The sequence below is a fragment of the Nyctibius grandis genome, chromosome 5 (assembly GCF_013368605.1).
Source record: "Nyctibius grandis isolate bNycGra1 chromosome 5, bNycGra1.pri, whole genome shotgun sequence".
NCBI lineage: Eukaryota > Metazoa > Chordata > Aves > Nyctibiiformes > Nyctibiidae > Nyctibius > Nyctibius grandis.
Window position 1 is genome coordinate 78,497,679 of NC_090662.1, and position 21,754 is coordinate 78,519,432.

Below are 21,754 nucleotides of genomic sequence, written 5' to 3' on the forward strand. Positions count from 1 at the left end.
GAAATAGTAGTATTCACTTTCTCCTTTGTGATTAGAAAGTTCAAAAATAAAATGAGGAATTTGATGCTGGAATGGTTATGTTTGGGATTCTCTTCCTTCCCACATTAGGAAAAAAAAAATGCAGTAGTTCAGAAAGGCAACAACAATTGAGAACTCTAATTTTCCATTACTTAATGTAACATAATGAAGTGCTGCTTTTGGTTTTGCCAAAACTTCCGTGGAAAAAAAACAAACAACTGAAGCTGCCTGTTTAGATTTACTCAGTATGAAAGCCTGCTGCAGAGCTGCCAGCTAGCCACAATCAACACCTAATTCAAATTTTTAGAAGATGTGAAGCAAGGAAATGCCACTCTTAACTCATTGCAATTAAGTTAAGATAAGGATAGGACTGGGAGGGAAAGGAGGATGATCCTCAGCAGAATTAAGCTGTTGCTTGTGATTGCTGGTTTTGACAACAGGAAGAAGCAGAAGTAACTCTTCTCTGAAATCTTTAAAACTCTTCCCCAGCTCTTTCTCTGCCTTTCCCCAGGGCAGCCATATAAGGCAGATAAAAGGGAGGGACCCTGCCTTCCTCAGGGTGGGACTTGATAAGCTGGGGGTAGAGTCAGGCAGCAGCTCCCCTCCCTATACCTATCCAGGGAGTCTGCTGTATGGAGCTGAGGGAGCGGCAAAGAGAAGCAGTAGAAGGACAAGAGAAAGTAGGTACTGTTTGCCAGCTGGTTTCAGGTTGTTCTATGCTTTATGTCTGACTGTGTGGGGTCCCCTGTTTTGATTAAGTAGGCTAATAAATGTGCTTCAGGTAGTTTTTTTTTTGCAACTGCTGGGTGGCCAGCCTTTGCTACAAGCACTTGTCTATGTAGCCTCAGCACCCTAAAATGAATGATACGGAGGGAGCGTACTTCTGATAGGTGTTTCTTGTGTTCTTGTTGTAGATTGGCTTGGATGAAGGGCTTTGTATTTTAACCTTAATATTTGCTCCTTACAGCTTTTCAATGTTAAGAGACCTGATAAGGGAAAGGAAGTATTTATCTGTCTGCTATAGGACTAATGTAAAAATGCATCAGTCCACCTTACCGTGACCAGTGTCAAGAAATAAGCACATTGTAACAAGTCCACTAAGTATTTTGTGGAATAGCTTAGAGGGCTTTGTTCAGATGTACTACAATGGTAGTTCATACACTACATGTGAGGATCTTTAAGCAACAACAAAAATAAGCTTCATTTAAACAGAGGGGGTGAGGGCTGAAATTCTCTAAACTACTACATTCTGCTGAGACTAAAGTAACTCAAAATGTGGGTGCAAGTCTTTTCTGACAGAAGAGCAGTCAGCTGCAATTCCTAGGCTTGTGGGCATTATATTGCAGATAACACGTTAAAATATGACACTACAGGCATAATTTTGACATTAACATTAGCAGTGCTTTGAAGTTAAAGTCACCTCTCATGATGCTTTTAATATTCTCATATTTTCATAATATTTTCGTAATAGTTTCATTTTTTTTCTTTTAGCTAAGCCTTTTAAAAAAGGAAGATTTTAATGACTGTGTAAGAAATGAGGCAGTACAAAAAATGACACCTCAGAAAGGCAGCTACTCTCAGTCTCACAAAATGATTAATATCGCTGCTAGTATTGTGTCTATTAGCAGCAATATAATTCTGCCCCACGAAATATATGTTGATCTATAAGAGCTTTATTTCCTATTCTATTTTCTCTAGGTACTTGCTTGAGAGTAGCAAAGTTAGCAGCAAACATTAAATGGCTTGAAGAAAATAAAGAATCAGGCCAGGAGTTTTTGATCTTTTCCCTTGTAAGAGTATTAACCTCCCAGTGACAGTTACTGTTAATGGCATCCTCATTTTTATACTTGAGAAAAATTGTTCCTGAGTACCATGGACTGCAAGATCAGATCCCATGAGATGACTGAAATAATTTATTCAAGTCTTAAAATCTTCCTGTAACATTGATACTGTAGATGAGGTCTCTTGAGGTGTAGGTGTTGAAGTTCAAAACCTCAATCAGGTGTGTTTCAGGCAACAGCAAGTTTGTGAATTCCAGGAAATTTTCACAGAATTAGAGCACTTCAGGAACTGCTCAGATTAAAATAATGTCATAGGATCAGCTCTCAATACAACTCTGCTGCTGTATTAGTGTTACACTATTTAAATAGTGTGAGCTTCCTTCTTAACAAATATAACTTTAAGTCTTAATATTCTGTCTTCCTCCAGAAGTCTTAACCTCTTTCCTTTCCCAGCCTCCTGTTACTTCTGATGTCTAGCATGTGTCATTGTCTAATACATTTTTCTGATTTAATTTCAGAGGCTGTGAGTGACAGCAGGTGACAGGCTGACAGTTCACACTTCTGTCACAGAGAAGCTCTGTGATAACAGCAGAAAGTCATCAGCTGCTGGAGAACACCCTGGGGAGGGAGGACGTACAATACCTTCTTTATGATTTTAAATATTGATCAGGGTTAGTAGTACCTGTGCATTGTTACAGGATGTCCTGTGATAGCGGAGAAACTGTTGGGCACCCAACGTATAATCTCTGTGGACAGGTTCAAGGCTCCGCTTCCCAGTTTAGCAGTCTGAATGGAAATAGGAAATCTGCAGCATTGCTGGAAGTCAGGGGGAAGCTAAGCAGTATGCAGTATTCTGCTGTGGCGCTGGATTCGGAAACCCTGGTGAATAATGGATCTGGGATTCCCTGCAACCCTGAGGAAGGCACAAAGGCTGCAGCCTTGACAGAAAGTGAAGTCCGCAGGGCCTGTACAACGAAGTGTTTCCATAGCCGTTATTTAACTAAAACTAGTACACAGGGAGACGTCTACAACTTTCTGGAGAGGCCCAGTGGATGGAAGTGTTTTATCTATCATTTTACTGTGTAAGTACCTACATTTTCACATAATCTTTGGTGTAAGAAAAAGTTGAAACTGTCCACTTAATTAGCCAGAAATCATAGTACCTGAGCTCTCAGGCTGAAAACCTGTTTCATGAGTAATCCCATTGAAAGCAATAGAAAAGCCAGTTTCTTAAAGGCTCAGCAGCTATATCCATTAGCATTTTAAGAGGAGTGCTTTTTATTCTTCACTTGGTATTTGTCTTCAAAGACGTACACTGTATATTTGATATTTCTGAGGTGAAGTCCTGTATGGTCATGGCAGTTTTTATTGCTGCCTTAGCTGCTTTACATACTTCTAACTTCAGACACTGCAGTTTTTAGCATGAGTTGTGGGAAGTTCAGCTATGTCAGATATGTCACATTTTTATAAGTCCATTTTGCTCATGCTGAAGTGCCGAACAAGTAATTTGTTGGACAAAAGTATAAGCATAACATGACTAATTTGAATTAATTTACAGTCATAAGCACATAATAAATACAAATTTAGCAAAAAGCTTTTCATTATACCATGTATGTAGTACGTGCAAGGAGGAAATTAGGGCTTCCATTTACCCGTGTAAAACAGTGGTTAATATATTAATACAGCTGTTACTGTTTTCTTTGAGCTTCTTATGGGATCTGTCAAGCTTAGGAAGACCTCAATTACTGTTTTGAATGCTGCTTAACAGAATGATAATTTGTCATCTTAGCTGTAGAAAGGGTCCAATTTTGCTGTCAATGAGGCAAGAGGAAATTTTACTGGCTATAGTGAATGCAAACCGAGCCAACAGTCCTTGCTTTTATTATAAAACTAGCATATGTCTTAAAGAAATGCAGAGTGTTGAAATCATTCTGTTTGTCTCAGATGAACTTTTCTATGGCCTGACTGCATTTTGGAAAAACTGTTATCAGTTACTGCAGTAAGGAACTGCCCAGAGAAATATACGGTAATTATAAGAATGAATCATAATCCTTCTATTTGGCATAAAGTAGATGGTCTTATTAATACTTGCTTCTTTTCACTCCTCAAAATCATATATGGATCTTTCTAAAAGGACTTTTTGTTTTATGAAATTTTGCCAAGTAAAAGGATAGGGCCTTTTTCAAGGTCTATGCTTATAGTACATAATAGTTCCCAAGGCTTAAACAGATGTAATTTGTGTAGATTTAAATATGTGAATAGTCATGATTTAAGCCTATTTGAGGTTACAACTTACTAATCTTGCTAAAATGCATTTGTTTCATCTGTGTTGCTTTTATTTCAGACCTTTAATATCTACTTATATTCTGCAATGGACATAAAAATCTACTCACACACTCCCCCCGCCCATACTAGAAAATTGGAGAAAATACTGGTATTACTAACGGGAAAGCTCTTCTTTTTTTTTTTTTTTTTTTTTAACAGTACAAGGATTACTAACTTAAGTGAAAGAATATGTCATTGCTTGAAAGGAAACTTTTTAAACATAGTTTTTGGCCAGCATTTTGTCTTAAGTGTATTTGTCCTAATAATTATCCCAATAACTGCATGGTGTGTTCATTTATATAACAAGTTTCTGTTTTGGAAAGAACATACTATGCAACATTAAATATCATTAAAGGTAAACATTGTTAAATCAATAAAGTGCTAATGCAATTAATTTTATAATGAGAACAACCTGTAATTTATTTTAAAAAAGTTTCCTATGATATATGTGTAGTTTTGGGGTAATTTATGTAGAGTTGCTCTGATGATGATGGTGACTATTTTCATAACAAATCCAGTCTTCCAAGTATGTAGCTGATATTTCTGTAGCCTGGAGGAGCTGCATGTGTGGCATCCATTCATTGTCCTTTTGTCCTTCATATGCCACAAAGACCGCATAACTCATGTACAAACTTGTGGGAAGTTTCCAGCCAAGAGGGACTGGAGTCTGTTCTGATCTGGAGCAAGTTCTGCTAGAAAGAACCTAACTGCAGAAACAGGCAAGGCAAGGGAACAGCAAGTGTTTCAGGAGGTGACCTTCCTCTTGCATTCTGAAATTACCAAGATCTCATCTCCTATGACATTTGTAGTGTGCCTGATACTTCAAGTTTCTTTTAAGGGGGTAAACTCATGCTTCTTGAGGAACTTTATAATGTGTGTTAGAAAAGGGAATTATTTTTGCCTAATTAAATCTGGAATTTGTGTTATTTTAGTGGAGTTACTCTAGGCTAAAATTATGGTTTCAAAACAAAACGTTTGAAGGGGTGAGTGGGTTTGCTTGAGAATTCCCCCTCCCACTCCTGAAAACCTTCTCACTTAGGTAATTTTCAGCTTCACTGGAAGTACTATGAAATACTTAACTCCTGATATTCGCAAAAACAGAGTAGAGGATCTCACTGACAAGACAAAGAGGTGAAGGCTTGAGAAACAGCTGTGAAATGCAATAGCAATACATTGATCCTAGCCAACTGTTGGGGTCCGCGCGAGGAAGGAACTACAGCACACCAATATGGTGCTCTAGTAGCCTCTTTATTTTGGTTAACACACACTTTTATAACCTACATACTCTCTTATGTAGCGGTCACACACTAAGCTATTGGCTACAAGTATTGTCCATAATCTGGCTGCGTGCCACCTCTACTGTTCTAATTGGATACTTACTATAAACTTAAGCAAGCCACATCCCTATGCTTTCTTGCTATCTCATGCTGTTACATAACAGTGTACTGGTATGTTCTCTCTATAACTTTCCCACGGTCCAGGCCCCTACAACCAACCAGTTCTTGTGGCTATGTAAGAGCCTTAAGGTATTGGATATCAATATATGTTAAGAGTCCAGCTGCTTGCCATATGGTCCTCAGTACAGAAAACTAAGCATGTGCCTAGCTTGAATTTGATTTCTGAACTTGGCTATGCACTTGCTTAAATCACATCCAAATGTTAAGATATTAGGGTATAACCGTCATATTTTGTCTTTTGAATGAAAAGTACAATATGTATTGGTGATGAATTATGTATGGTAGTGAAGTTACTTGGCAAATCCACACATTTAAATCGTTTAATTGTAAGTGGAGTCTTATTCATGTTATGAATTTGTTTCTGAAACATATATACATTTAATTACAACTGGAATGGCTCAATTATAGTCTAGAATATTATGTTCATTTGGCTAAAATGTTGTGTTCACATATATGTGAACTGAGTGGGGAGGGGTGAAGCCAGACAGTTTTCCTGATAATAAGATTATTGACCCCTGTTTAGACACCAGGTAGCAATGATAATAAACCAAAACTAGAATCCAATGTAGGTGCTCAAAGTGCTCGAATGTATTTGTGGTGGGGAATGTCACACTGCCAAGTCTTTGCAGGCCACCTTGGCCACAGACAAAGGGTGGAGAAGATGGTCTGGCTTTTCTGCTGCGTTTGTAGAGGCAAAGAACCAGAAGCAGGAAGGTGCGGCTCAAGCCAATTGAAAGAGGATCACTACATATGTACCCACACACACTCACACACTGAAGTGGTGACTGGTAATAGAACAGTGTGGTTTCACTTGTATTCAGGGAGAAGAGGTAACTGCTGTCATATGTTACTTTGTTCTGTGAGTGATAGAGGCCACCTTGTGTCAGCCTAAGGCTATGTATGCATCACAGTGGAGCCCTGTGCTGCACAGCTGCACAGGCTCAGGTCCAGGGCAAAAAATGACTGAGTTTGCACAGGTTTGCACTGAGGCTAACTGGCCTTATATCTCAGCAAGCAAGGTGGATCCACAGTACCTTTTCCCCTCAGATACACCCTGTTGTTTTTACTCACCACAGTCCAACCGCCTTGTCCTATCTTTTCCATTTCTCTGGAACATCCATTGACTTCTAATTTTGGTCTTTTTTGCTGCTGTTGGCTGAGTAGCTGATTTTTTCTGTTAAAAGCCAGAAACTTAGAGGGAACCTGAGTGGGTAGCACTTGGACTAAGAAGTGAGGAAGCAGAACAAATGGCTGCACTGAGTCTGGTGAAACAGGGACAGAGGAGAACGTGGGACCTAGAGATAAAAGGCTCAACTGGATTGTCATGGAAACTGAGTCTGGTACCAGTGATGCTGAAACTGGAGGAAAAGCGATACAAGAGCAGGCTCGCTCAAGAACAAAGAGAAGCAGACTGAAGCAGGAAGGACAAAGAAAAAAGAACTAGCAGAGATCAGAAGGCTGGATAGGGACAAGGAGCTGCAACAGCGGCACAGCTGAAAATGGTCAAGAAGCTCAGAGAGCCACTGGGAGGAAGAAGGTGTAGGAGATGACAGCTGGAAGCTAGGGGAGAGAGGGAGCGTGGAATTCATGATGGGAGAAGGAACCTTTCACCCGTAGGCAACTGGTTTGAATCTCATCCAAGTCAATAGTGAAGAAGTAATGACTGTGGGGAGATACAAAAGGAGCTGTTGGTCTCAGTCCAGTTCTTAGCAAACAGATGTCAGCATCACTGCTGGAGTTAGCACAGCTGGAAGGCTTACTGGCAGTCAGTAGAGAAACCACAGGCTGGTTGAAAAGGGAGGCAAGTCTAAGACAAGAGGGAGGCCCATGAGAGGGGCTCTTGGACTGTGTTCTCAGGCCTGCCACTTTCTTGTCGTGTAGCACTGCGAAAGTTTAAGTGAGAACTTACAGCTGTTCCAGGTTACTTTGTGCTGGTTTCGCCACTTGTTAAATGAGTGTTAGACCTTGTTCTCATTTAAAAGTTAGACCAATCTTTATATCCTATAACTTCCCATGGGATGGGGTGAGCTGATCTAACAGCCCATTGCTAACAAAACACCTCCAGTTCTGCTTCCCTCATCTGCCTTAGCCATTCAGCTTGCTTCTGCCAGGTCTGGTTGTCCTTGGATGTCCTTGGATCACTGAGCCAGTTCAACTTAGTATGCCAGCAGAAACCTAGCCCAGCAGGAAAAAGTGCATGGCCTGTCAGGTTAGTAATACACATTCAGCATCCTGAAATACTGTCCACTATTGTTCTCTTAGTGCTCCTAGTGGATCATAATCACCTGTTAAATTTCATATAAAATTGTACAGAATAATTGCAAAGTAACACTGCAAATCATCTGGCAAGTACTGCAGACCACCTGGTTTGACTGCAAAACATTTCACAAATGTAGAGTTTGCCTAGCAACGAAGTCTGCTCTCCAGACTGCCTTATGATTTATGGGGAAACAACTCCTCCAAACGGTGACTCAGAGAGAATAATGGCTATTGCTCTGAATGATTCCTAGGGGATGCTGTCTGTGTCTGTTGACCACATGGGAAAGATAAGGAGAATGTCCTCCTTAGAGTATGGGTTTACAAGATCTGGCATAATAATTTACCAGTACCAAAACGGCAAGGTTCCCTCTCTCACCTTCTAATCTTCTCTCCTGGCCACACATTTCTCCTACGTAATGTGTTCTGCTTCTGCCACTCACTGTAGCACTCTTAAGTGAAGTCAACTTACTGTAATGGCAGAAATCTAGCCCATCAAGAAAGTGAGTAGCTTTTGATACCTTAAGGAGTTATAGCATCTCCGCAAATGGTCTGATGGTGCTGGAACCAGTACTAACCAGTTGGCCAAGACTGAAATGGGACGAAGGAGAGCTTTTCTTTTTGCCACCAGAGAACTGTGGTGTTGGCTCAGTTGCATATGAAAACATGCCCTAAGTTTGCGTTGTTACCTCTCTCCTCTTTCGTACTGACTCCCATAGCTTCATAGAGAGGCACACATGGACACACACATACGTTCTCCTGGCAGCTTGTTGAAAAGAACTCATTTAAGGAATTACTGATGAGTAATTTAAAAGTGCATGATCCTTACAAAACTATGAACAATATCAATAATGTCGCTAACTTACAACTTTGGGAAGAAAGTACAGAAGATCAAGAACATATTTGTAAAATGGCGGCTGGCCAGCTAAGGGTTTTTTTCCTTTGGAAAAGATTCTATGTGCTGAAGTCTGTGTCACCATGAGTAATACAAAAAGAAGAGTGTTCAGATTATTGGGACAAATTAAAAATTGCAATTTTCTCTTATTATTTCTCTTCAAAATTTGCTTTCTCAATTTTTTTTTTTACTTCCCTCAACTTAATGTAAGAAATGCTACAGTCTTGTTCTGTTAATGCAATTGAAGAAGTTAAGAGCCACCATTCTGGCTGATACTCCATTTTTGTTTGGCTTACAACTGCTGGTGGTGTAAAGAACATTAAAAGGCAAAAATATAAGGGTCTAGTGGTTCCTTTTAATGACTGTGGGGCACTTGCCTGCATATCTTTTGGTTCTTTGGGTGTAGCAGCTCAGTTAATGAAACTAAATATATATAGCAAATCAGTTAGCATAGTGTTCTACTGCTTCTGTTTTTTTCTGTAAATGGGGCCTATAGCCTATTATTTATAACTGTTTATCTCAAAGGGACTGTCAAATTCCCATTTCTGTCCTTTCCACGATTATCTCTAGAATGCAAGCAGATATTTTGCTTTTTCCAATGATGTGATTGTAATATGACCAACATGAGCAACAACTAAAGTTCAGAGTAATTACAAGCATATGACTGCTTTTGAGATTCTGGTTTTGACCTTGATGTCACAGCTTAGGTCTGGACATGATGTGCTTTCATAAGGGTAAGTTAGGGCTTTTTATTATTATTATTATTGGGTCCAGAATGTTTCTTTCCAGCATAACAGTTACTTATTTGGACATTTTATACAGAAATTGAACTGACAAGTTTTCCAATTTAGAACTATAGTAGTTACTTTTTGTTTATATACTAGCTACAGAGAGGTACTAAGCTGATGTCTTGTCTATCATGATAAACTTCAGGTACCAAATTATGAGTGGTATTAAAGGGAAGAAACTCAAGAGCTACTAATTTTATTAAAGTGGAATGTTCTTCTTACTGCTTAGGGTTGCATGTTCAACTGGATGATATGGTGGAATGGCTTAAGTTGCTAATGGAGGTGCACTAATATTAAACAGAATTATCTTTAGGATTCAGTAAAGTCCCAACTTTGGGCTGTTCTAAAAACAGATGGGGACAGTTCTAAATTTTTAGCCTCTTTTCCTAAGGAAATGAGGTTTATGCAACCACACTGTCTGAGTGTGTGCTTGTCTGAAAGTGCCTTACCAAAAACTTTTGAGCCAGTTGGCAAGTTTCAGCTAATATTGACAGAGGATGAGACATGTCAGGGATATTAAGTTTCTTCATGTTTTGTTAAAATAAGCATTTGGGTAGAGAAGAGATAAATGAATAACCCCAAAGATGAAAACACTTCACTGAGCTCAATTAGATTGTTTGGCACCAAAGAGTCTTTTCAGGAGAGAGATGTTACGAAAGTTCCTAAGGAAGAGCTTTGATCTGAGCATACTTCACTTTATGCACAGAATAACCTAACCACAGGGCACAAAACCACAGGCTACATAAGTTTTATTTTCATTTTTTGAAATTATTGATTACTTTTTCCATCGTTTATGTAAGAAATTCAATCCATCTTATTCTAGAAGCTCAATTTTCTAATAGACTGTGCAATGAATATGCATTAATGTCCCCACAGGCTAATGTTGTTTCTATAGTGAAACCATTTGTTTCTATAGTGAAAACAAATACTGTAGTGTGGCGTTGATATGGTGCTATTGATGGAATTTGGTTATGCTTTTGTGGAAGAATGCTCTGTTCCTACAGAAACCAGCAAAATAGAAATATATTCCTTGATGTTAACATTACAATTGCTCATTAGCTTATGGACTCCACATGGTATCATATTCAAGAAGAAAAGTGTTTCAGTTGTCTTCATGATAATCAAGCTGGCGTTAACATTATTGGATGTATTTGCGCAGCATTATTATATGCATTTATTCTTTCCCTTTTTTGATACTGAACCTAAGAAACGTTAATTAATGTGAGTACTACAAAGAGGTTGGTGTTACTTTGTAAATGGTGGTAGTCATTTCCTGTCCTTGTGGAGATGTGTCATAGATCACATGACAAAACCTACCCTTGTTTTTTCTCAGTCAAGGTCTATGATAAATGTATCAGAATCATGAGCACTGATCATGAAGTCATGATGAACTGTTTCTGTCAATGTTTAAAGAACTGATTAGGTCTCTTCTAGAAAGTGTTAGTGATACAGAATCAAAATGGAAGCTTGATTGCTGTGCCCGGGGAAGGAGATGACATCCAGACGTTCTGGTAATAAGACATATGGAGATATGAGCAAAAAGACAAACACAGCAGCACAGACATTAGTGGAAGATACAGGCACTCAACTGAATTGGGGAGCTTAAACTCTAGGAATGGCAAGGCACTGAAAAAAAGGTTTCTGTAAGATCAGTGCTTCTGGTGATTGTAATGGATGCATGAATGTAATTTGTCAGTTCTGGACTCGTGCCAGCTAACTCAGAGAAAAGGCAAAATCCAAATCTTAGAGCTCTTTAAAGAGCAGCAAATATGTTAGGCTGTTAAATGCTTTGAAAATGTGAAGTGCTCATTACTAGTAGAAGCTGTGGATGTTTTAAAAATAACATATCTTCAGGCAGTTGATTCAGAAAGTTGGTTTGAAGTGGGAGATCTTTTTGTATCATGTGTGGCTCATGCTGTGATTTGAACAGCATTGGTATTAGCTATTGATTCAAACTGGTTTGTGATAATTTATATATATGCAGGTGAAACGTCTCAAGAAAAATACAGAATAGTAGTGTGTGTTTGTAAATTACTCATTAAATTTTCTAGGTGTAGAAATATTAGCTAGTTACTTCTGGTTGGAGCCAGCTGGACAACTTCATGTAATATGCAATTGGGCTATCGGGCATTTCTGGATGCAACCTAGAATGAGCTGAAGAAAAAACTGAAACCAGGTATCTTCAGTATGCCCATGTGTACTGGTTTCATTGGGATTTTGTTTCACTTTGTGGCCAGCCATGGTGATCAAGGCCCTTAGCAGTTAAATGCAGGGCAGCTGACCCAGGCTGGCCCACAGGTGTGTTCTATATCATTAACATCAAGTTCACTATAAAAGGGAAGGCTTGCTGAGGAGAGGTGGGGCTGGTTTTGCTTTCCTCTCTGCTGGTTGTTTTTTTTTTCTTTTCTTTCTTCTTCTTTCTTTCTTCTTCTTTCTTTCTTCTTCTTTCTTTCTTCTTCTTTTCTTCTTCTTCCTTCTCTTTCATTGCCAATGATTGGTATTCCTGGAACCTTCTGCAGCTCTGCAGCTAAGTATACTTTTGTGTGTTTTGTGTTATCCTTTGTATTGGTTTCTTTATTTTATTCAATCTGTTTAATTTTAACCCCCGAGTCTCCCTCTTTTTCCCAATTTCCTTCCTTGGTTGGGGAAGGGACATTGGGTGAGAGAAAAACTGTTATTGTTTAGCCCTGGGTGCAGCTAAAAGAAGACACTGTGTTATAGATGGAATTTTCCTTTGGTTGAAGGCTTGAAATCCTTGAAAATATTTTATTCTGAGGCAAAACAGAAAGTCTGATATGCCCAAACTCCCTGCCAGGCAGGCTGCCTGTTAATAGAGTCCAAAGCTAGGCAAGCTTCCATTAAAACCTGTCTGGTCTCCTTCTCCAGTTCTGCTGAAACCAACACATTCCCAGACTACTTTCTAATTTTAACACATTAGTATTTTCAACAGAAAAAATTGTTCCTTTACCAAAATTTCCAACCAACTCTAATTTGTGTATGATCACATATGTATAAGCGCAAGACCTTTTGACAAAGCATCAAGCCTCAGGAGCCTGGAAATAGATCTATGAGAGAACTGAGGAACATCAAAACTTGCCTACAAAGGCACATGGACAACCTTCTCTTTATGACTTAGTCAGAAGCTCCTTTGGATAACAAAAATATATAAGCACCAGGAATGAGGTTTTATTCAGACTAGCAGGAATGTTTTGTGGAAGCACATGGCTATTCAACATAAAACAGTATAATCCCATTTAGAAGAAAGTGAAGCACTTCATGCTCTCAGGAATGAGAATATCTTGCACTTTTACAGCATGAAAAAATAGAAATGCCCTCCTTAATTTTCCTGCCACAAAATAACCATGTAAAATAAAAAGCAGCTGATGCCGCTGGAGCCCCCCAAAGAACTGCTGGCTGAACTCATTTATTTTCCCTAACAACAGGCTGTCTTAAAGCTGTCAGTCTCTGCTGGACAACTCTGTAGTCTATCATCAAGAAAAAGGCTGAAGGCTGAAGCTCCAATGGTTGTAGTTGCACATAGAGTTACTGGGACATATTAGCCTCAATCTAATATCTTTTTCTTGTAATTTAACTCCAGCTGAAGCAACTGGATTTTTCTGTTGCAGTGTCTTAGTAGAATAGAACATTCTGGCTTCACATCTTGCTAGAGCAAACAGTATATAGGATAAAAAAAATTATCTAAGAATTTTAAAAAAATAGGTTTTGGATATAATTTAAACTGGAGACATATATAAGCCATTTGCAATTATCTAGCTGAAGGGCTTTCATATAGTGAAGTAAGTCACAGCAGCTCAGTTTTGAGGAAGGAGCACAGCAGGGGAAAGACATGCCTGGTTCTGTTAAGAACATCAGTGACCCACGATCGAGGCATCTAAATACTACAGAGCATAGGTTTCAATAGCTTTTCTGTAATAATTTTTGTTGATTTTCACTATAGAGCTCACATTTTTCTAAAAATGTTTTCTTCTCTCCAAACAGAACTTTGCAGAGTCAGTTAAGTTTAGCAAGCCCAAAAGGCCACAAAGCTACTATTTTGTATTTGGTTGCCAAGGAGTGTATCTCTGTCTTCCAGTTTATAAGTTTGTCCCTTCCTTACCCATCCCTTTTTTGTAACATTCCCACAAGCATCTCATATATCAACAGTTCAAGTACACTTATCTGCAGTAGATAAACACAAAAAAACACATACATAGTCTTTGTTAGAAATGGCATTATTTGATGTAAAACTTAATAGGAGGAATGATTAATACTTCTCCTTTAAGGGAATAATTTTGTTAGGCTTGTCTTCCATGGAAAATGAGATGGTTATAGCATGTCCTTGAAAGAGTTCACCCTTGATAAAGTACTTGACATCATTTTGCCCTCAGTGTTGTAGTTAACCTACTAGTTCCAAGTGTTTGTATGCTTCAGTAGAGCATGCTCATAGCCAATTAATCTATTAAACAGAATTTGTCCCTGTCTACAATAACAACAGAAACATGTTTACAGTTGAACTATCTGCTCTCCAAAACAAAGCAATGTTTAGGAAGATCAGGACACAGAGAGGCACTCATCTGTAACCTTTAGCACCAGCTGATCAACTGTCCAGTGTGCAAGTAGTGCCTATTTAAATTTGTTAACACATGAAACAGATTTAAGGATGATGGTTTAAAAGCATTGATGAAAAAGCATTTGTATTTTGTTGTATGCATAGGGCTTAAGGAATTTAGGAGAAATCAAGAAATACTAAAATTTAGTGTACATTAGCAAGACCTCTCTTCGGAAAGCATGGCACCTCCATCTTCTGTTGGTGTGAACTGCATTGAGAATCCAAAACCACAATGAGAAATTCTCATTCTTTCCTCTGATAAGTAAAATTCCTTTTTGCTTTTTAAAGAGAGAGCAGGAAGAGTCTGCAAATAGGAGATTTGGGGTAAGTTTCTGTCTTCAGAAAAGTAAAAAAATTGAAGGAAAAGAAAGCCGTGTGTTTTGAGGGGAAATAGTTTTCTATTTTTAGCATCTATATGGTAGAAAAGGAAAACAGTATTTGCTGAAGTAATAGCTCAAACGATGGCTAGACATCCTCAGGAACCACAGAAAGACTCAAAGAGGACTACAAAATACCAGAAAGCAGCACCTCAGTTCTTTTAGGATAGGAAAGAGTAGACCAGCTCACTAGTTGGTAATTATTTATGTCTCCTCCTTATCAGCTTCTTCACTTTAGAAACTGAACAGACGCCAACAAGTGAAACTGTTCTCTGTTGATGTAAATACTTGCAAGCAAGCAAGTAAACAATCACAGCCTGTTTTCACCCCCTTGCAGCACAGAGAACTGTCAGTTGCAGGAGAGAGTATGGATAGCAGCGAACAAGAGAAAGCCAATCTGGCAGCTAGTGGGGAAAGGGAAATTGCCAGATGACAAGCTTTAAGTACCTTCACCCCAAGCCAACAAAATTTAACTCACACCCATCCACTTATCCTTCCTATAAGCATCCCAGAAATCTAATCAGAAATATTTAGGGAGACCTAGGACCTGGTGGTCACTTGTTGGCAAGTTAACACTGGTGGATTTTGCCATTGCATTTTGAGGAGCAGCTTGTTTCTCAAACCAAAACATGAAGTGAGACTTAAAGACAAACCGGTGGTATTTAGTGGTGAGACTTGCTAAAGGTTTGTATCTGGTACCACATATTCACTGTTGTCCTGCTCTTTATAGGGAGTTTGTCGCTCACCCAAGTTTTTTTTAATCCAGTATGTTTAAAAAGGTCATTGGTTAGAGCTATATTTAGCATCCCAGAGGCTGTTAGGAGCAATCCACAAGGAGGTTTCATGATTGTCTAAGAGGCAACAGAGCTATAGCTTGTTGGCTTCTGCAGATTAGTTGGCAATTAATTAAGCCATTTATCTTTAAGGTTAGACTTCTCAAAACTAACCTGCATTCTGGTGCATGGCTCAATGACAGAGATAGTAACCTTAAAAAAATATCAAGGCAGTATGCGCTGACTACCGGTTTGAAGATACCAGAGGGAGAAGAAAGTGCTATTCCACTGTATTAGAGAAAAAGGTGCAAAATGATTGATTGTTTCTATGGGAATGGATTTACTTGGGGGGCAGGGAGGGCTTGACCTTTGTTTCCGCTACTTGTCTCCAGCACTTTTGTCATAACAGAGATACCTCTTGCTCACCCAGCTTAACCCTATGGCTTCTTTCCAACAGCCTGTGGTGGGCACTGAGTATAAACAGCTCCACTGCTATGGCAGAGGCATTACCAGCAATAGCTAAAACCTGCCTCTAGGACTGCTATGTAAACTGTGGGTCCTGAATGGCACCTCAGGAGTCTCAGCTCCAGCCCTTTCCTGTCTCCCCCTCCAGGACACACATATCCAGTGAGAGGGGAAAGCAGTCCCAGCTGCATCACACTGAGATTGGGTTCACCCATGAATGTCTACCTGTGTTAAATGAAAAGGAAATTATATACTGTAAGATCACTGCCTGGAACAGTACCATTTTGGTTTTTGTGTATGTTTTTATACCTAGCTTAAAATGCTCCAGTTACTTTTGCCATCTTCAGTCTATCTGACTGTGACTGATAATACCAGAAACTATCCCTTACCTGTTTCGAGTTCAATGTCTAAACACTTCAAGTAAAGAATAGGAAGATCTACTTTCATGTTGGTTGTGAGGAGTAGAAATTAGGTACTTGCCATTCCCACTCTCTTCAGCAGACTTTTCTGTCCTCGAGGAGGTGACAGACTGCAGCAGCCCACAGACTACAGGAAGATTATTAGAGCATCTCAGGTCTAGGTCCTCTGTTTGAGATTACTTGGAAAAAGGAAGAACAGCTGTGTTTGAAATGTAAAGCATCTCTAATGTGGGAGGTTTCCAGCATTTTGGAGAGTTGTGATCAAAAAGGAGCTCTTGATATTGGGAAGGCCTTGGTTTGAGGCATCTCTTGCACTCAGAGGAACCTGTCTTCTGGGACTCAAAACTGCAAGGTGTAAGACTGTCGCAGAGCTTGGAGAAAGCTGATGGAAAATTATCCCATGTTCAGTGCATGTCTGAGCAGTAGAACTGAGAGTCTTGGTTGGTTCACTACTGTCCTGGTTTTGCAGGGATAAAATTTATAGAATAAATTTTCTGTTACATTTTGTTTCAGTTTGTGGTCAGCTGTGGTATGGTGATCAAGGCCATTAGCAGTGAAAGCCAGGGCAGCTGACCCAGGCTGGACCACAGGTGTATCCTATAACATTAACGTCAGGTTCACTATAAATGGGAAAGCTTGGGAGGGATGGGGGGGATTTTTGCTCTGGTCTCCTCTCCCTCCTTCTCTCTTCTCAGTGGTTGCTATCCCTGGAGGGTCTTGCCACTGCTCTATGAGCTAAGTACAATTTTGTGTCTTTTGCATTAATATTGATATTGGTTTTCTGTTTTTATTAAATCTGTTTAAATTTCAATGTACGAGTCTCCCTCCTTTTCCCAATTCCTTTTCTTGGTTGGGGAGGGGATGTTGGGTGACAGAATAAGAGGTTACTGTTTAGCCCTGGGTGTTGGCTAAACAGAGACAACTACTTTCAGCTGATAGATAGTACTGGAAAGACAGAGCTTTTTACTGAGATTATACACACTAGAAAAAAATATTTGTTTCTGTATTCTGAATCTTCTATGTCATAACTAATGCTGTATATGTTTGTTGAAAAATTTTTTTCATGTTTTTCATGCAAAGAATGAAATGTAGATAATCTTGTACAGTATTTCCCAGTGATACTTGAAATTTAATGGATAGCAAAATGTATTTTTTATCAATGCAGAGTGGTTTGTTCCACATAGAAAGGACTGTGGAACACAGCTGCAAAAATGGCACTGTTGTTGAAGCTATTCATTTCCATACAATTAGGGATTATTTTTTATAGTTCTGTGGGATAGCACAGCGAACAGAGAGTCCAAGAAATGTGCTGGTCAGGTGGTGGTAGGGCAGGTACCAAGCAGGATGCAGCTGCAGGTAGGTAGCACCAGGAGATGTACAAAGAGATGCTAGGTGTAAAGAGAAACTTGAGAGCAGAAATGCTGCTTTGTTTAACATCTGACAAAATTGCATAGCTATTGGACTGCAGGTTTCCGGAGATCCTCCCTGAGAACATGTTGCTCCAGGATATGGCAGCACACAGACACTCACTTTAAACCAGCTAGAACAGATACTGCTACCACAGCAGACCAGAAAGCACACCTAGCATTTTAGGCAGCTAACCTGTGCTGAGACAGTCTGCCATCAGTAGTTCCCAGGCTAGCCAGTTCAAAGCTAGCTCAGGTGTACCTGTTTTGGTTCCAGTAACATTTGTGTAGACATGTCCTGAGGTGAATGTGGGAAGTAATCACACATGTTGCCAGGGCACTGAGTGCACCAAAAGGCTGACCAGAACAGAGAGCCCTAAGAGCAACCCTCTTCCTGTCAAAGTGTGTCCCTGCACGGTGCAAGGGTCTGGTTTTGGAGGAGGACTTGTAAAAAGCCCTTGTTTTGGCTTCATGCACGTTGTCCACCAGTTCCCAGGAATGTTAATCATCTAGTCCGTAACTCTGGCAGTTGATGAAGTACTGAAGCTTTCCACAAAGTAGTTCAGTAATCAAAATCTGCTTCACATGATATTCTGGATGCCCTTGTACCATGACTGCAGGTGGGGAGTGTATTGCTCATGGAAAGTGGGTGATGAGGCATTAGCAGGAAGACCTGGTCTTCATGGATCATGAATTTTGGCAATTAGAGCCTCTTGGTGCCCTTAGAGCCCTGACACATCCTTTCCATTGTTTCAGGTTCTTTGTAGATTCAGATGGACAAGGCAACATGTAGTGTATTATTTTTAAGGTTGTGTTTTCAAGTGGGAGGTTATGGTGCAGAGCTGAAGTCAGGAGCAACTTCGGCTGTCGTGAAATCAGCATGTTTTACAGCTTCTGAAATAGTCATTGCAACATACAGGCAAAAGACATTTTTATTTATTTTTTTTTTAACTCATCAGGAAGTCAACAGGTAATTCTTATTTTTCTCTTTTATAGTATGGAAAAATACACAGCATTTAACTTGAGTATGAGCTCTCACGAGCACAAAAATTAACATTTGGATACAGAAAGCAATAAGTGCCATCTGCTTCTCAAGATGCCTTTGCTAGTAAGCAGCTTAACTTTATTTCAATATATTTGAGTGTGTTTGTGTTCATCATCTAAATTGTTTACAACTAATTGCCCTTTCAATCGTTCGATTTTGGGATTCTTACCTTTATTTTATCTTGATATTCAAGATAAAAATCTGAATCTGTTTTATGTCTTAGTGTACTGATTCCTACAGTCAATATTATACTAACAGGACAGTTATTTAAATTTAATTGTATTTTTTTTAACTTTCACTGTTTCAACTCTAAAACATCAAAAATAAAAAGACAGATAAAGAACCCTCCAAATGTTGTTAAATGTTTGTGATTTTTAGTCTAAAAAAGTTAAAGATATAAAAATATGTTAGTATTGGCAATATTAGATTTAATAATTTATTTTATAATCTTAATTTTTAGGAGTAATGACTGTTTATGGTTATAACAGAAATTAAAATGAGCTTCATGTATTACCTGCAAAACAGGTTCCTGTTGTCTCCTGTTTGGCATCTAAAATGGTGTCCAGAATTCGCTCGCCAAAACTCAGCCATTTTAGCTCAAAAACTGTGGAAGGAAATGAGTTGAGAAAACACACCGTGAACAGAAAAGAATCTTTATCATCCAACAAGACAACAGAAGCACAAGAAATTATCAAATGAGCAAAACCCCAGTTGACAGCTTGAGGCACTTCAGTCAGATTTTATTTTGGCATGGCCATTTTACACATTAGCTTCCTCCTGTAGTCCTCCATCATAGCCCTTTGCCAGTTTGTGGAATTACTCTCCCTTCATATAGAGGAAAATACAGCACTCCAGTCCTTTGACCAAGTGTATGTTACATGCTTAGAATGATGTAAAAAGCATCAAATAATATTTCTGGATGGAAATTCTTGTATATAAGAAGACCATCTTAAAGACTAAAACTGGCATATCTCCTCTTTTCCTTTTTGCCTTTTTTTTCATTGTAATGAACAAACTGAGATATGAACAGTCTCCAGCTGCCTTCTTCAATCTGAGCCCCACTCTTAATTTCTTAAGAATCCCAAGTCAGGCTTGATTTATAACATATTTGTCTGTCTCACACTCCACAAAATACTCTCATTTTGAATGAATAATCACATTAGCAGTCATTCAGTATTGGCAAAACTGGGTCAGATCATGGGCTTTGTGCTTTCTCTCACTGATACATCAGGAAGCAAAATAATCTGTAGCAGTCTGGGTGATCTGTTGGTAATATGTCCCCTAATTCAGCTCAAGATGTGGATGTGCTGCCGTCACTCAGTTAGGTTTGGCATGTGAAGGGAAATACATTCCTGCTGTGGGCTACAACCTATTTTAGAAATGCCTTAATCCAGTGGTGGCTAAAGCAGCAGTATTTTTATAAAGGCTTCCATAAGATTGCTATGTAATTTTGCTAACTTGTAGGACTTTTCTCTCCTGTGTATGCATGGTGGTTTCTTTTTATTTTTTATTAAAATGGGTTGCATGTGCTCTTTAGGTATCTTTTTAAAATCCTAAATCCTTAGATACCAGCACAGTTGGTATAGTCAACAATTAAAACAGCTGTTCAGCAAGGACAATGCTAGACTAACCTACATTATGGAAAAATCACAGCTGTGAAAAGTCATTTCTAGGTTCTGGTATCTAACAGTACAGATTCTACCAGGCAACCTGTGAAGAGGCTCCTCGTTAATCCATGAGATACCTTGGAGCTAGGAGGGTGTGACCAACCCCAGATCATGTCTTCACTTTTGTAGCATTTTGTTATTACTCATTTAGGAAAACTCAATTCACCTTTGGTGTAATAAATAGCAGCTGCAGCATAAAACAGCAGGTGAGCATTCAGGGAGCACAGTTTCATATCTCACTGAAAGGCTTCAGGATAGGACAGGGGGTTTAATACAAAAGTACTTGTTTCAGTGCAATTTGAAAGCTTCACATGGAAGCAGTAACACAGTGTTACAGTGCAGAAAGGGGATCAGCAGGAGCAGTTAGTCCTCCCCTGCCTGGTGAGGAATGGTTGGATACTGTCAGGGCTCAGTGGGGGCTGGCAGCTCCCTGGGGGCTGGGAAGCATCGGGGGCTCCCCACGGCCAGCAAGGCCAGGACCTTGCAGCCGGAGCCCATCACATCACTCCAGCCAAGGAGCAGGGCAGGCTGGGGGGCGGGCAGACAAGGCAGCCCCAGCCCCAGGCATTGGGCCTCTCCCTGAGGACTGGGACAGGCTGAGATCAGTGCCCACAGGGCCTTGACAATTGTCTGGATAATTGTTAGCAGTTTTAATGTCTATTAACACTTTTTTCCTCCTGATATAACTTGCCTAGCTGGAAAATAAATATGGGCTTCCGATCAGATAAAAGGGATAAAAATCACAGAGATTGTTTTAGGACTTATAACTGAGGACATTTGATGGTTGTCTCTTTCAGCCAAGGTGGGCTAAATAAGAAGAGAACTTTGTTTTTATAAAACACAGCTTTCTCTGGTGACAAACTACTTGCCAGAATGCTGCCACTGCAGTTTGCTGCTGAGCTGCGCAAAAGACTGATACCTGCTCTCCCTTCCTACAGCATATGTCTCTAATTCCATACAAATTATTGTATAGTCTTCTTTTCTAAACCTATTGTCTTTGTGCTAGAGCTTTGCTGTGATTAGAGATTACTGGAACAACGTCTTTTCTACCAGTTCATGGCATGCTGGTTGAGTAGGTGAACTGCCTTTGAACTGAACTTTCTTTCTTTTTTTTTTTTTTTATTTGTTTGGGGTTTTTTTGTTGTTATTGCTGTTCTTGCTATTGGTAATTGTGGGGAACTTGATGCCCTTACTCACTCATTAGTCTATGTTTATCTTTGACTTTGTCCTTGCTGCAGCTTAATTTGTACTCACCTCATGTGAGCTGCCCTCATGCTTATGGTTCAGTTGCTTTTGCCACTGCTTAGCATGGCTTTTTGTCACTTGGACAAGGAAACCACTAATTTCCACATCATGATGTTAGTTGCTAAAGTCTCCTTGTGCTTTCTGGCGTTCAGGTTGAATATCAGGCTTTCTGACATTACCTAACTTTTCTATGCCAGACTTGTTATTCTTCTAGCTTCCAATAAACAG

General features: G+C 39.4%; 1 protein-coding gene across 1 annotated transcript in view; it reads left to right on the forward strand.

Annotated features, from left to right (window-relative positions):
- The first annotated feature begins 2,498 nt into the window (after positions 1–2,498).
- Positions 2,499–21,754, forward strand: part of LOC137663876 (potassium voltage-gated channel subfamily KQT member 1-like) — a 526,688-nt gene continuing 507,432 nt past the window's right edge. The window contains exon 1 of the mRNA XM_068401506.1: positions 2,499–2,881. Coding sequence (XP_068257607.1) covers positions 2,499–2,881 — 383 coding nt within the window. The remainder of the gene's footprint in view (positions 2,882–21,754) is intronic.